This window comes from Drosophila sechellia, chromosome 2R (genome assembly GCF_004382195.2).
Source record: "Drosophila sechellia strain sech25 chromosome 2R, ASM438219v1, whole genome shotgun sequence".
NCBI classification, from domain to species: domain Eukaryota; kingdom Metazoa; phylum Arthropoda; class Insecta; order Diptera; family Drosophilidae; genus Drosophila; species Drosophila sechellia.
Window position 1 is genome coordinate 18,494,630 of NC_045950.1, and position 15,821 is coordinate 18,510,450.

Here is a 15,821-nt window from a genome sequence, read left to right on the forward strand (position 1 = left end):
AAGCGATGGCTCGAGAAACAGAATGCACTTATTACAGCATATCTTTGGTAAACTAAGCATGTTTATGGAATAAACAATAAGAAATCATACATTTGCCAATAAGAAACCAATTTAATCCTTTATGTACTCAATCCGGGAGTATCTCTGTCGCCCCTCGCTCGCCAAAGGAGTGATGTGCATGGGTTTCGAGTGTCCTGTCAGAGCCACGTTGTTCAGCTCCAGGCCTGTGGTGCTGAAGAATCGGATATCGGCAGGAAGCCGCTGTCCATACTTAATGGGAAGGGTATCCCCGGCAACTAGGTCCTGAGTGAGGATGACCTCCTTTTCCCCGTCTCTTATAACAGTGCAATACATGGGCATCAGCTCATCGAAAGCTATGAGCATGTCTTCGTCATCATCTCCTTGCATTTGTACCATGAGGCCTGCGAGAAAGAAGGTGAAGAGCAGGATGATGCCCGCTACCAAGAACTCCGGATCCACTTTTCCATTGTCTGACGTTTTAGTTGCAAATAGGTAATACATCGCGAAACTAGCCATGGAACTCAGCAGTATGATGATGCCCAAGACGCTGAAGCAGCTCTTCAGGAATTTCCAAGGACGCAAATCCTGTTTGGTCGGTAGTGGCAGAATATTCTTTCCATTCCTGGCCAGCTTTCTACCAGCTGCCTCCGAGGTTAGACCCTGTGGATGGTGCCTCGGATATAATTGAGATTGGCTTGATTTGCCCGATCTCACCTGGGACACATTCGCCTCCAATCTGGTGCAGAGCTCGTGAAACGGCCAGATGTGCAGATATGGGCTAAAGTACTCCAGCCACAACTCGTTCTCCGTCTGTTGCAGTGACTCCCGTTCCTCTTTCTTCTTCCTGCTGCGACGCCACCTGCCTCTCCATTTCGAGATCCGTTTGAAGCAGAGCACCATGTTTACGGAAAACTCTAGGCAATTTGTGGAGCAGTATTTCAGGAGCGTAGAACTGGCAAAATGGCTCGTAAAAGGGCCATCAATGTTTTCTCGTAAACCAGCATCGCAACTCCCACTGTCAATTCATCATAACGGGTCATAACGAAGCCGAGAAACAGCGGAACAATCTCAACGGTTCCGCTGGGAGTCGCAATCGAACTCGCAAATCGACTCGAATTGATACGACGCCCTTCTGAAAACAATTGCGCCCAAAGGCCGATTCCGTGATATTGACACTGGCATGTTCCATGCTCCATGCGCCGTATTTACAAGCGGACGGAATGCGCTCTTTATGGCCTCGTTTAATAAGTCATCAAATTTCATTGATGTCGTGTAAAAAAAGAGATAAAACATGCATTTGCATATATTTATGCGTTGCGAGGCCATCAATGAAACGAGAAATTCCAGCGTTTGCGCTCAATAAGCTCGAATTGGAGCAAACTATACTGCCGGATGATATGTGCCATTATTGGAGGTCAATGGGTTCCATTGTGGCAGCATAAAAGCGGCATTAAAATGCTGCAAAATGGAAGAGTGCGTTTAATTAGATTGCAATTACTATATTGGCAGACAAGCTTCAGCTTTAAAATCGTACAGACTATTTTGATTAGGAGTGATAAATATTGTATTTATATATTTAATAAATTATTGTGTAGAAAAAAAATGCGATACAGGCGTCCATGATGAAGAAACAGAGAAGCTAACTTCAAAGCTGACATTCAAAGAAACGGAAAATTTTCAATACTAATAATTTAATAATTTGGTAGGTAGGTAGGTAGTAATATCTTTTATTAAAAATAGCATTAGCAGAAGTACTTTATAAACAAAAATCATCTCTAGATGCTTGGTAGAACTAGAAAAATATGGTGAAAAGGTTGAGTGTTCCAAGTTCGGTGTCCAGCAGTGGGTGTTCCCATAGAACAACAGCTGATCACGTCTTAGAAAGCTTTTTCGTGCTTTGGGGAGAATAGAGAACAGCATATGATCCTAATGTATATACATTATCAGCACCTGTATATATACGGCCTGTAACACACGGTGTCCGCTCAGTCTTAATGTTCCACTTACCCGGATCGCTAAACAAAAAACGCAATGTCGGGCACTAAATACTGTTTCGCAATCGATCGCGGTGGCACTTTCACGGACGTGCTGTGCATTTGTCCGGATGGCAAAGTGCGAACCATGAAGTTGCTCTCCGAGGATCCAGAGCGGTACAGCGATGCGCCACGGGAGGGCATCCGCCGGATACTCAAGGAGGAGACCGGTGAGGACCTGGCCGCGAGCGGCTTGGTGGATACCTCGAAAATCGGTTGGGTTCGCATGGGAACTACGGTGGCCACCAATGCTCTCTTGGAACGCAAGGGAGACCCGGTGGTCTTGGTGGTCAACAGTGGCTTCCGTGACCTGCTCTACATTGGCAACCAGGCCAGGCCGAAGATCTTCGATCTGAATATTCGCAAGCCAGCGAATCTATACAAGTCCGTAGTCGAGGTGGACTGCCGCATAGTTCCAAAGCAGGCGGACCGCTGTGAGCTCAGTAAGTAGAGGTGATATATAATACCCACCTTGATTTTATGTAATATTTCCACACAGATCACAGCTGGAAGGAGCTGGAGGGTGTGGCCGGCACAAAGTATCTGGAGGTGCGTCCCGTTGATGAGGTGGCAGTACGACAAGCCCTCTCAGCTGCCCGTGATCAGGGTGTCTCATCCGTGTCCGTGGTCTTGGCCCACAGCTACGCCTGCCCGGAGCACGAGCTCCGAGTGGGAGCCATTGCCCGGGAGCTCGGCTTCAGCCATGTGACGCTGTCCCACCAGGCCATGCCCATGTGTCGGCTGGTGGCCCGTGGTTATACGGCCTGCGCGGAGGCCTACCTGACTCCCCACGTAGACCGTTACTTGGCGAGGTGAGTGCATCTAATCTCTGGTTTGTAAATTTGCCGAATGACCCAGCTCTTTTCGGTGCCAAACATGTTTTTTAGAGAGTCACCATATAGATAAGGTCGTAGTCAGACTGAAAGCGAAAAAGTCCAAGCTAAACAAACACACATTCACAGCTGAGATGGGGTTACGTAAAGTAAACAAATCAAGAATATAAAATGATACAAATATTATGTGGGACTCGACGCGACAGTACCTTTTAATGATGTAAAAACTTAAAAAATCTAAAAGATCTCACAGATATCATCAAGTTTTGATAGTAACTTTTTAATATTTGACTTATGTTAATATAGGTGAAATAGTAGCATAGTATTAATTTATTAGGTGTGCTTTAGTTGTTCTTATAGAGGTTATTTGCTGCTTGCGTTTCATATGAGCTATCTAATCACAGTATACCCAATATTCCTCAGATCTTGAGGGTATTCAAACAAAAACACGCTGTTATTAACACAGTGGGGGCTAAAAAAAAAGAGAACAGTCTGTAATTTTCCTATCCGTAGCTTCAAATCCGGTTTCGACAAGGAGTTGGAGGGTGTGGATGTGCTCTTTATGCAATCTGATGGAGGTCTGACAAATATGGAGAGCTTCCGTGGAGCTCGGGCAATTCTCTCGGGTCCTGCTGGAGGAGTTGTAGGATACGCTCTGACAGGAGCCCGGGAAACGGAACTGCCACTGATCGGTTTCGACATGGGCGGCACCTCTACGGATGTGTCCCGGTATGCCGGAACCTACGAGCACGTGATCGAAAGCACCACAGCAGGTGTAACGATCCAGGCTCCGCAGTTGGATATCAATACTGTTGCTGCAGGCGGTGGATCCCGTCTTTTCTTCCGATCCGGCATATTTGTGGTGGGTCCTGAATCGGCAGGATCTCATCCTGGACCTGCTTGCTACAAGAAGGGCGGGCCACTGACAGTCACTGATGCCAATCTAGTACTAGGACGCATTCTGCCACAATACTTCCCGAAGATCTTTGGTCCGCGGGAGAACGAACCGCTGGATCATGAGATCGCAAGGAGTAAGTTTGTGGAGCTCCAGGCCGAGATCAACGACTATTTGAAGAGTTCCGGAGACAATAGAGTCTTAAGCGTCGAGGATGTGGCCCTCGGTTTCATTCGGGTGGCCAATGAAACCATGTGCCGTCCGATTCGTGCCTTGACCCAATCCCGAGGATTGGATACGGCCAACCATGTGCTCTCCTGCTTTGGAGGAGCCGGTGGCCAGCACGCTTGTTCCATTGCCCGAAATCTGGGAATTGCGAAGGTAGTCGTCCACAAGTACGCCGGAATTCTATCTGCCTATGGAATGGCTCTGGCGGACGTGGTGCAAGAATTCCAAGAACCAAATGGCCTAGAGTTCAGTGATGCGAATGCCCAGCAGCTGAAGGAACGTTTGGATGCCTTGTCCAAGCAATGTCACGACAAGTTGTCTGAGCAGGGATTCAAGCGAATTGTGCTGGAGCCCTTCCTTCACTTGCGATACGAAGGCACCGATGGAGCCTTAATGGTTGCTCCTTCAACTGGAAAGCAATCATCCGATTCAAATCCCCTATTAGCGGCCTACGGAGATTTCCATGCCACCTTCCTGGAGCGCTATCGCACTGAGTTTGGATTCGTACTGCAAAACAGACGGATTATTGTCGACGACATTCGCATTCGAGGATTGGGCAAGAACGAAACCCCACCGGAGTCGAAAGTTCAGACTGCCGCTGAAGTAAAGCCACCAGCGGAGGCGAATACTCGACTTTACTTTGACCAGGGCGCATTCGATGCTCCGATTTACCTGACCAAGAACCTACTGGCCGGACATAGGATCACCGGGCCTGCGGTACTCATTGACCAGCTCTCGACCATCGTCGTGGAACCGGAGTGTGGCATCCAAGTTACTCAGTTTGGAGACCTTATCATGGACGTGAAAACGGGTGGAAAGCATGGCATCAATGCTGACTTGGATCCTGTGCATCTGAGCATCTTTAGCCATCGCTTCATGAGTATCGCCGAGCAGATGGGCAGGGTGCTCCAGCGCACTTCGATTTCCACCAACATCAAGGAGCGTCTGGACTTCTCTTGTGCCCTTTTCGGACCAGATGGTGGTTTGGTTAGCAATGCTCCCCACATTCCAGTTCACCTGGGTGCCATGCAAGAAACCGTCCAGTATCAACTCACGGTGCGCGGAGAGACCCTCAAGAACGGCGATGTCATCCTGGCCAACCATCCATCGGCAGGAGGATCTCACTTGCCCGATTTAACTGTCATCACGCCGGTCTTTTATGAGTGAGTGTTATAGAAGTTTTAGTGGTTTTTCGTCCAGTCAGTCTGACATATATTATTTCTTCCAGAACTCATCCGCGACCCGTTTTCTTTGTGGCCTCCCGTGGTCACCATGCGGATATTGGTGGAATTACTCCTGGATCTATGCCGCCGCACTCCACCTCGTTGGCCCAGGAGGGTGCCGCCTTCAAGTCCTTCCTGATTGTAGAGAATGGCCTGTTCCAGGAGCAGCAGATCATCGAGCAGCTGACCACGCCCACGGCCGCAAAGGGAGCTGTGGGAACCCGGAACCTGAGCGACAACCTATCAGATCTGAAGGCTCAGATCGCCGCCAACCACAAGGGTATCCAGCTGGTGGCGGAGCTGATCGGCAGCTATGGATTAGATGTGGTCCAGGCCTACATGTCGCACATCCAGAAGAACGCCGAACTGGCGGTTCGTGATATGCTGCGTCAGATTGGCCGGGATACTTTGGAGCGCACTGGATCGACAGTACTAGAGGCGAAGGAGTTCATGGACGACGGCTCACCCATCGCCCTCAAGGTGACCATCGATGCGGAGCATGGATCGGCTCTTTGCGACTTCACCGGATCGGGAGTGGAAGTGTGGGGCAACTGTAATGCTCCGCGGGCTATCACGTTGTCCGCCCTAATCTACTGCCTGCGCTGCATGGTGGGCCATGATGTGCCACTCAACCAGGGCTGCCTGGCACCCATCCAGGTGATCATTCCGAAAAACTCCATCCTGGATCCCTCAGAGGGAGCAGCTGTGGTCGGCGGCAATGTACAGACATCGCAGCGCATCGTGGACACGGTTCTGAAGGCTTTCGGAGTTTGTGCCGCCTCGCAAGGATGCATGAACAATATAACTATTGGGGATGAGTCTTGGGGTTACTATGAGACCGTGGCCGGAGGAGCTGGTGCCGGACCCGGTTGGCATGGAGCCGGTGGAGTACATACCCACATGACGAACACTCGCATCACTGATCCGGAAATCCTTGAACTGCGCTATCCCATGATCCTGAAGAGATTCTGCCTTCGCACAGATGGCTCCGGCGGAAGAGGCCAGTTCAACGGAGGCGAGGGCGTGGAGCGGGATCTGCTCTTCCGTAAGCCAGTTACACTGTCCGTCCTGACAGAGCGACGAACTCTGCAGCCCTACGGTCTCGTTGGTGGAGAATCGGGAAAGAGTGGACGAAATTTGGTGGTGAAACGGGATGGTCGAGTGATCGCTCTGGCAGGAAAAACCTGCATTGATGTGGAAGCTGGGGTACACTTTTATATACATTTATTTGTAACTTTACTAACTACTTATCCATCCTTTTCAGGACACCTTTGCCATGAAAACTCCCGGCGGGGGCGGGTATGGACCTATTGAAGACTTTTCCAAGTCCGGTGAATCCTTGAATCAGGAAACGAGCAAACGATACGTGGAACGTGGCACTGTCTTTAATTATCTTCAGTGCCAGGAGTCTGCCTAAGCAAATTTTTAATTTTGCTATTATATGTGCCATATTAATAAATGTCCATTGACGTTTGAAACACTTTGAGTTATTTTATTTAAAAGAACTTATCATAAGAACAAGCTGAATGGCGCATATTAGACAGAGGAAAACTGTGGAAACTCGAAAATTGCATCTAAAATGCTTTTAAAATATATATATTACCACTCTATATATATATATTAAAATAATGTTAGTAATGTTAAGAAGTTAAAGAAGATTCCATAAAGTTAAATTATTTCAACGACCATTTTAAAAAGTGCGCCAATTGGGACGGTATGCAGTACTATCGATATTTTCAAGCGAACATATGTTTTCAGTAAGTGCAATCGCCAACTGTCTATCGATAACAGTGCGTAAATATGTTTCGCACGTGTTGCATTTGAAAGAAAAGTGTCCGTAAACAAAAGAGTTTTCCGTAAATTAAGCAGCGGTGCAAATGAAGTGAATGGTAATCAAGTGTAAACTGTAGAAACATGGCATCCTTAGCGGAAAAAACAAAGGATACCAATACATTTCGGGTGAGTGTCCACAGGAGTTTCAACTGTTTTGGTGACCAACCGCCTTATACATTTTTCTCCCGCAGTTCAAATCATTCGGAGATCGGGTGAATGAAATCGACCTGCGGCACTTGGCCCTCTACCACATCGGCCATCGGAACGAGGAGCTCGACGAAGAGGAGAATACCACCTACTTCCAGCAGACGATTCAGAAATGGAACGTGCTCAATCTCACCGAGGAGTACAACTACTTCAGCAAGCGCTGTCGCAAGATAGTCACTCTGCCGCAGCTGCTGCACCAGCAGGACTTTGTTGTAGACCTGCTGCTGGAACGTCTTTCCACCGCCACGTATTTGTCCCAGCAGCCGCTGCTGGAACTGCTCTATGTCCTGGCCAGGGATCTCCGCGAGGAGTTCTACCCGTACTTCCAGCGAGTCCTGGACCGACTTATCTGCCTGCTGAACACCCAAGACTCCGAGCAACTGGAATGGACGCTCATCTGCCTGGCGCATCTGTTCAAGACCCTTAAGCCTTATTTGAAGCGCAACATCGGTGTTGTCTTCAATGCAATTCTACCGCTTCTGGACGAACAGCACTATGCCGAGCATGTGACCAACTTTGCGGTAGAATGCTTTGCCTACATTGCTCGTGATGTCCGTGATTTTCCGCGATTCCTGACCTATGTGCTGAAGACTGTGTTGCGTGAGCAGGTGGAGAGTGTTCACGGCTGCGGACGACTCATCTACGAAATTCTGCGCGGCGTCAACGGACAGCTGCACAACTCGGCGGCCGAAATATTTTCCCTCGTCCTGGAGGTGCTTGTCAACAAGGATTCTGCTCACACCAAAGACCAAACAGAACTTTTGGGAGATATCGTGGAGTATTCTTTGGGTCTGTTGCTCAACTTCCTTCGCTCAGACCAAAGCAACATCCTGTGGCAGAAACTGTGTTCGGCTGCAAGCAGTGAAAATGTGGATGAACAAAGGGTTATCGGCCTAATGCTTCCATTGGTCACCCACAAGAATGGGCGATATGTCTCCGAGCTTCCGCTGGTAGTTGGCACTCTGCTTAAGCTTTTGGGCCGGGAACTGGATCCTCTTCAGCCCTTAACAACATTGGTCACCAGTTTGTTGAAGGCTCAGCACACTCAACTTACCCAGTTGGATGCCAGCCGATTGCTGCAAAAGCTGTTAAGCATAAGCCGAAAAGAAGTGACCGTGTACGAAGACGCCATTCTGCAGCTTCTGGACTATTCACAGTTTGAGATTCTTGTTCTCCCCAACGTTATTGGGTATTTTGAAGAACAGAGGCAATTAAGCGCGCTGGAGCTCCTGGCTCGCATCGTTCAACACAAACGGCCGCTACAAGTCGATGGTAACTCACTGGCCCAATGGGTGGCATATCCCCTCCAGCTAAAACAAAATAACACTATTAAATTCGTGGAACAAGAACTTCTGCACCTAGACCTGACCAAAGAGGAACATCTACTTTTAATCATCCTAGTTCCTCATTTGAGGGGCTTTAACAAGCAGGACGTTGAACAAGGATTGCAATCAGTTATTGAAAAGCTCATAAGCGATAACGAAAATGATTTCACACAACTTCTTCTGCTACTTCAAACTCACGCACTGCTCAAATTTAACTTACCTAAGAGTTTGCTATCTGCTCTTAATGGTTACCTTATTCCTGAACTGGGAAAGGACATTCGAGCTTTGGCTTGCTTGCAAGTGGTTCTTTTACAAGGGCCCAAGAACAAGCTACCCACTTCAGATGAATTACTTTTCGCAATTGGAGGTCTTCTAAGCCAGCCTGTATCGCTATACAGACGCATAGCTGCCCATTGTTTGGATGTGCTCAACTCCTCAAGCAAACCGAATCCGTATTCACATTTTTATGCCGCCGCCTGCATCGAGCCCACCGTCCACAATTACCGCGAGCTACTCCTTCAACTTCAGCAATTGGAGCCGGCGTCTGCTCAGTTCAAACAGTTCTCCCAGTTGCCCCATTTCAAGGAGCACGCCGTTAGCCTCTTACTTGGTCTTTTATACAACAATTTCAAGTTTGTGTGGGCTCCGGTTCAACAGCTCCTGGCTGCCTACGTCAAAACCATGACGGTGGATGAGTTCTGGACATTATTTAAGGCCAAGTTAGTCGATACTGTTGCCTGCATTGACTACAAGAAGGAAGTTACAACTTTGCAAGTGCCATATCAAATGGATTACCAATCGGCAGCACTAACCATGCTCCTTCCTTTGCCTGGAGAGCAACAATTGAGCCTTCAGCAGGCCCTCAACTACCGCCAACTTCTATGGCAAACCGTTCCCAAATTGGGCACTCTTTCTGAGGTAAAGAATGCAGATTTGGTGCGATTGTGTCTGCAGTTCGTGGATAATGAATATCGCGCACAATTGGAGAAATCGGAGCACACTTGGAATGTGAACGAGGCGACGGGTAAGTTAAATAAATGAATAACCACTAATTAATCTTATAAAGCTGCTCACTTTATTTTAGCTGCGGATATCGATGTTGAGGAGGATGATGAAAATGAAAACAATGAAACCAAACCCGAGCCCCGAGGCCGTCAAAAGAGGAGAACCCAAAATGCCCACACAAAGTTTATTCTGCAAACGCTTCAGTTAAAACTGGCCTGCTTTGTATCCCAGCCCAACCCCAAGGCATTGCATCGTCAGGCGGAGATGCATGACTTTTATCTGGAGCTTCTAGCCGGCCCTAACTCCCAGTTGCAACAATTGGCTTTGGATTGCCTCGCGGCCTACAAGCAACCAGCAGCTCTGGTGCAACAAAAGGCTCAGTTATCGGGCCTTATTGATGAAGAAAAATTCAAGACAACGCTCAGTGGTTTCGAACTGTCGAGCATTACGGCTCAACAGAGATCAGAGTTGATTCCCTTTATGCTGCGTGTGCTATACGGCAAAATGCTCACCAAGGGTGTCCAAAAGCAACTAAGTGCCCAGCTGCGAAAGACGCTGATCCTGCGCTTTCTGGGCCAGTTGGAGGAGTCAGAGATTATGGATTTTCTTCAAATGGCATTCGGAAGGTTTTCTGCCTACACCGATAAGCCCGTGAACGAAGTTGCAACATATGTTCGAGAATCCTATGATCCGTCCGCGGTTATTGCAGCCAAGCAATTGCAGAGGATCGTCAATCTACTAGAACTTATTCGCAAGGAGTTCGCCGGCAAGCTGACGTCTGACTTCCAATGTTACGTTCTCAAATTACTTCTGCTCGTGGGCAGCGTAGCGCAGGAAGTCATCAATGGAGAAGGAAAACTTGTAGCTGCCTACAAGAATGTGAAGCACTCGGGGCTGCAGACTCTGGTCAACTACTTCGGGCAACTGGTGGACATGGAGGAGCTGTGGCAGGAGCCACAGATGAATGCTATTTGCGAGGTCTACCTATGGCCAGGTATTGCTCGCCTCTCCCAGGATTCCATTCACACACCCACCCCCATGCTGAAGTTGCTTCTCTTGTGGGGCGGAGAGCCCCGCTTTCAGAAATGGTTGAAAAAGAGTTCTCCTGCGGATAAACTTCCCATAATGCACCATTTAATGGCTCTGCTACTAAACGAAAAAGCCAAGCCGAATGTGAAGCGTGCACTTTTGCAGGTGGTGGAACATCTGCTGGAATCGGCAGCCACAGAGGAGTACGGAGCCGAGGCCTTGTCTATTGTACATCCCCACATTCCAACGATCCTTCAACAACTGCAGAACAGCTGGCGTCACAAGAAGGCTGGCAGACAAACGCTCGACAAGCGGGAACTCTATATTTTAACTCTTATAACATCTCATGTTGAGGAGCCAGATACTTGTGAACTACTACTAGAAGTTCTCCTCCCCATATTCACCAAACAATCGGCTTCAGCTGCACCAGAGACAGTGATTCAATTAGTCACCACGCTGGGAAATCTTTTAAAACGTGTCCCCAAACCGCAGAATTATCTTCGCCAGTTGGCACCACTGTTCGAACAAGTTAGTGCGCTGCCTGCTAGAAAGCTACTTTGCGATCTCTTGGGAGAAATGGCAAAACGACTGCACAAGGAGGCGAAACAAAACCCCGAGCTCTCTCCCATCGCCGCGTCCTTGCGGGAGTGGGTAAGGATTGTGCTTCTGTTGAACGCCTGGGACAAAAGATGGCTGGAGCAGCCGGACTACGATAAGCGTCTCGAAGCTCTATCTGAACTTAAGCAGTTGGTGGAGAAGAAGGACAAGAAGATCGACCTGCAGCTTGGAGTCCTTGTTGTGTACAACTGCTTTTATATGCTACGCAACGATTCGGATTTGGGCATGCGAGTAAACATCGGAGAACTATTGAAGCCCCTGCTTCCTCTAATAACTCTTCAACTGGAAGTTAAGGAGGATTCGCACTTCTGGCTGGAAGACACGGTGTTGCCTTTGCTGCAACGCTGTATGAGAGATGAAAAGCATGAGCACGCCAGGAGTGAGGCCATCGGCTTACTAGGTGAACTGGCACGCCAATGTCCTGCTGCCCACGAGATCCTGAAGGACCTCTCACCGCTAACAGATAAACACGACCTGGAGGTGGACTTCTTTGAGAACATGCTTCACCTGCAGACACAGCGGCACGGACGCGCCTTGCAGCGCTTGGTTAATATCTCAGGAGGCAGTTGGCGAACTGTTCCACCATGCGCACGTACCCTCACGCAGTTCCTCCTTCCACTAGCCACCCGGTATCTTATGAGCGAAAGGCATTCGGGCAAACACACGCTTGTGGATGCCGCCATCGAGGCAGTTGGTGTGATGAGTGAATTCCTGCCCTGGACGCAATACCAAGCAGTACTCCGCTACTACCTTCAAAAGTTGAGGCACGTCCATAGTCAGCAGAAGCAGTGCGTCAGACTTGTGGTGCGCATCCTGGACGCCTTTCATTTTGACTTGACCCAGGCGCAAACGGATTTAGTTTCACTCGCCAAGCTCAAGGAAAAGCTATCAGAGGTAGTAGAGGCTAAGGAACCAGCTGAGGAATCTGATGAAGTTAAGGCGGAAGAGGATGCTGATGTCGATGAGGTACCCGTAAAAAAGGAGGACGATCACTCAGACTTTATTGACTTCGAGGAAGAAGATCCGAACGAACCGGTGGTGGAACAGCAGCGCACCCAACTGCTCGCTACCAACGCTGCCAAAAAGGTCATGGCCACCATTACAACAGTGTTGCTGCCAACTCTCAACCGATCAATCACTGAAAAAACCAACTATGACACCAAGCACAAAGTAAACCGTCGCCGATTGAGCTACGAGCGTGAGGAAGAGGAGATCCAACGGGTGCCCATTGCACTGGCTATGGTTAAACTGCTGCAGAAGCTTCCTTTGGAATTATTGGAGAACAGTTTACCTGGTATGTAAACGCTTAAGTCCTCTTTAATGGAAGTCACTATTTCCTTCTTCATTTTATCCAGGCATCTTCATGAAGGTCTGCACATTTCTTCGATCGCCTTTGAAATCCGTCCGAATGCTGACCCGTGACATTCTTAAAAAGATTATGATCACCTTGGGAGGCAGCTACTTGGGAATGCTGTTGGAGCAGTTGCAATCTCTGCTCACGCGGGGATTCCAGGTGCACGTTCTCTCTGTAACTCTCCACGGTGTTTTAGATGCTCTGAAAAGCGACCTGAAACCAGAACACATTGAAAATTGCCTGCAAAATCTGCTGGAAGTGGCTCTCAATGATATATTCGGCGATGTGAACGCCGAGAAGGAGGTGGAGAAAATTGTGGCTCACACGCCGGAAGCAAAGCCAAGCGCGAAGAGCTACCTAACACTGAACATAGCCGGCCGTCATATTCGGGACAACTGCCTCCTGGACCTGCTTTTGCCGTTCAAGGAGCACTTGGCACGATCTCACTCCCGAAAGGTCACGCAGAAGATTCAAGAGTGTTTTGCCAAAATTGTGGGTGGTTTGGTGGAGAACACACACATCGCAAGGGAGAGCCTGCTGATCTTTATATACGGCACGATGTCGGAGAGCATCAGTGACCTCCTTCCAGGAACCAAAAAGCGTCAGCTTACCGAAAAAGAACAAGCTCTGATGAAGAGGACTCGCCCTAATTGCCTAATCTTACAGCCGGCGCCGGGAAGACGAAGTGTGGCCACCGGCAACAAGCAAGTAAAGTCCAACGCACAGGCCAATGCCCACATTTTAGTTGAATTCGGCTTGGAGCTCCTACATTTCGTGCTAAAACGAAAGAAGCTAACAGATCTAGATTACCAGCCCTTCCTACATCCCCTTTTGCCACTTCTGAAAGATTCTTTGAGCAGCAACCATGCCAGAACCACCACCTACGCCCTCAAGTGCTATACAGCCATTTGGTTGGGGGAGTACGAACTGTCCGATCTGAACCGTGAGGCACTTCAACCAGTGGTTGCACGCATGTTTCAGATCCTTAAAAATTTTTCAACATTTGGAGCAACCAGGCAAGAGGAGAACGCTCAGCTGGTCAGAGCGAGCTTCAAAGCAGTGGTGGCCCTGCTGCGCAAATGCGAGGACTACCAGCTGAGCAATGAACAGATCGAGCAGCTACTTCTACACATCGAACAGGAACTGCAAGAGGGCGAATGTAGCAGCCAAACCATGGTATTTACCCTGCTGAAGGCGCTTGTGGGTCGGAAGGTGGACTCCCGATCCCTGCACGATCTAATGAAGCGTTTGGGAGACCTATCTATTATCTCTTCATCGGATTATGTGCGCGATGAATGTCGTGGCGTTCTACTCACCTACATTATGGAGTATACACTGCGCCAGAAGGTTGAGCAGATTGTGAAGTTCATGTCGGTTCAGTTGTGCTACAGCCAAACCGCTGGCCGTCAGTCGGCTATTCAGTTTATGCACTCCATCATCAACAAGTTCCCACAGCTTATGCTAGTCAAACAGTCCGAGTTTTTATACCTTTCCCTGGGCACTCGACTGGTCAACGATGAGGATCCGTCATGCCGACGCAGTGTTGCCGCTGCTCTGGAAGCTCTGATCGGACGTCTCACCAAACTGGAACGGCAGCCCTTGCTGGATCTAACGCTACTGTTTTTCACCGCACCACAGTCCAGCCAGAAACCGGGAGTCCGAGAAATGGCCGCTGCTCTTCTGTCACGATTCGTGGAGGCTGAGAAAGCTGGATTTGCGGAAAGGCTACCACTGGTTCTGCCTACTCTGGTGAACGTTCTGACTTTGGGAGATGCGGAGGCGGGAGGTAGATATGTGCGGGCTCCAGGACATCTCGCAACAGAGGCGGACGAACGTGATCTTCACAAAAAGAATAAGCGAAAGGTAATAAGAGTTTGTAAATCTAATCCACGCTCAAACTTATAAATTTAATTTTATAGAAATTCGAAACCTTACCGGATGAAGATTTACTGCTAGCTGGTCTAGACATTGAATCAATTTTGGAGCAGCAGCAACGCAAATCTGACCATCAGCTCATCCAACTGCAGTATTGCCTGCTGAAGATCTTCGAGCATTGCGGAGAGTCCTTGCTCAGCAATCCACAACTTTCTGATACCGTCGATGATTTGGCCTATGGCTCTCAGAGACTTCTCAATCACGACCACAACTGGGTGCGCTGCAATGCTGCCAAACTCCTGACACACATAGTGGCCCACTACGACTTCGCCTATATCGGCCAGCAGTTGTCTGGAATTAAACTAGAAGTAGGAGCCAAGAAGGAGCTGAACTTTATTTATGCGCAGCCTGCAGAGGATATCAAATCTTTGGTGCTAGATCTGTGTGCTCAGGTCACGCCGGGCGAGACTGCCCAGGAGATGATTGACGAGCTGTCGAAGATTCTGTTATTCGTTGGACATATGCTGAGAGACGTTCCGTTTAGTCTGAAACAGGAGAAGAACGATGACGAAGAGGAGCGAGAGCCGGTCAACAAAATAAGTCTCACCTGGCTGGTTCGCAATATACGCTTCCTCATTAACAAGGAAGTCGCAAAGGCGCCTCACGACATCAGCATAGTACGTATGACCACGTTTAAACTTAAGATTATTCGCTAATTTGAACATATTTAAATTTTAGAGAACGGCTATGTTTACGCTGATAGAAGCTCTGTCCACGCTACTCAGTGTGGAGTCCGTAACCCGACTGGCACCCTCTCTTCTCCAGGCACTGGTTCGTGAAATGTCTGAGGAGGATCAGAACGTGGATGCGGAACTGCGCCAGCAAGCTCTCCGTGTAGGCAGCCGCCTGAGGAAGCGCATCGGAACCGAAGTATACGACAAACTAAGAAATGCGTTGCAGACCAAGCTGATGGCTCGCCGTGCAGAGCGTCGCAAGGTTGTGGCTCAAGAAAAGATTCACGATCCTGAACGGGCGGCCAAGCGAAAGGCTGGCATGCAGGAGCGGAAGAAGGCGGCGAAGCGTCTAAAGGCGGCTGTTGTGCGTGGCAAAGCGCCGGACATAAAACAAAAGCTGAAAAAGCGCAAACGAAAAGCGGAGATGGATGGATTTTAAATAGTTAGTCGGTCTGCTTTAATCTAAGTTTTTTCTAAGTTGAATGGAAATATAAGAAATACTGTTACATAAGCAAAGTGAAATAAATACATGACGTTTTTGCAATATCTAATTGGATTATATTCTGAAAAGCATTAAGAAAATAAAAGCCAGCTTTTTTCTAATGGAG

General features: G+C 48.6%; 3 protein-coding genes across 3 annotated transcripts; 2 read left to right on the forward strand and 1 right to left on the reverse strand.

Moving 5' to 3' along the window:
• Positions 1–111: 111 nt before the first annotated feature.
• LOC116800547 (sodium/potassium-transporting ATPase subunit alpha-A) lies at positions 112–1,026 on the reverse strand. Its single transcript, XM_032716109.1, has 2 exons — positions 736–1,026; positions 112–681 (listed from the first exon to the last, which is right to left on the reverse strand). Exons 1-2 carry the CDS (start codon positions 919–921, stop codon positions 112–114), a joined length of 756 nt encoding a protein of 251 aa, XP_032572000.1. The 5' UTR covers positions 922–1,026.
• Positions 1,027–2,012: 986 nt separating this feature from the next.
• LOC6615534 (5-oxoprolinase) lies at positions 2,013–6,713 on the forward strand. The gene is made up of 5 exons (XM_032715560.1): positions 2,013–2,497; positions 2,554–2,866; positions 3,401–5,173; positions 5,239–6,439; positions 6,498–6,713. Exons 1-5 carry the CDS (start codon positions 2,053–2,055, stop codon positions 6,648–6,650), a joined length of 3,885 nt encoding a protein of 1,294 aa, XP_032571451.1. The 5' UTR covers positions 2,013–2,052; the 3' UTR covers positions 6,651–6,713.
• A 312-nt stretch (positions 6,714–7,025) lies between these two features.
• On the forward strand, positions 7,026–15,764 carry LOC6615536 (small subunit processome component 20 homolog). The gene is made up of 6 exons (XM_002039879.2): positions 7,026–7,192; positions 7,258–9,622; positions 9,683–12,544; positions 12,606–14,467; positions 14,524–15,156; positions 15,218–15,764. The coding sequence occupies exons 1-6, from the start codon at positions 7,148–7,150 to the stop codon at positions 15,650–15,652; spliced, it is 8,202 nt and encodes a 2,733-aa protein (XP_002039915.2). The 5' UTR covers positions 7,026–7,147; the 3' UTR covers positions 15,653–15,764.
• Positions 15,765–15,821: the final 57 nt, after the last annotated feature.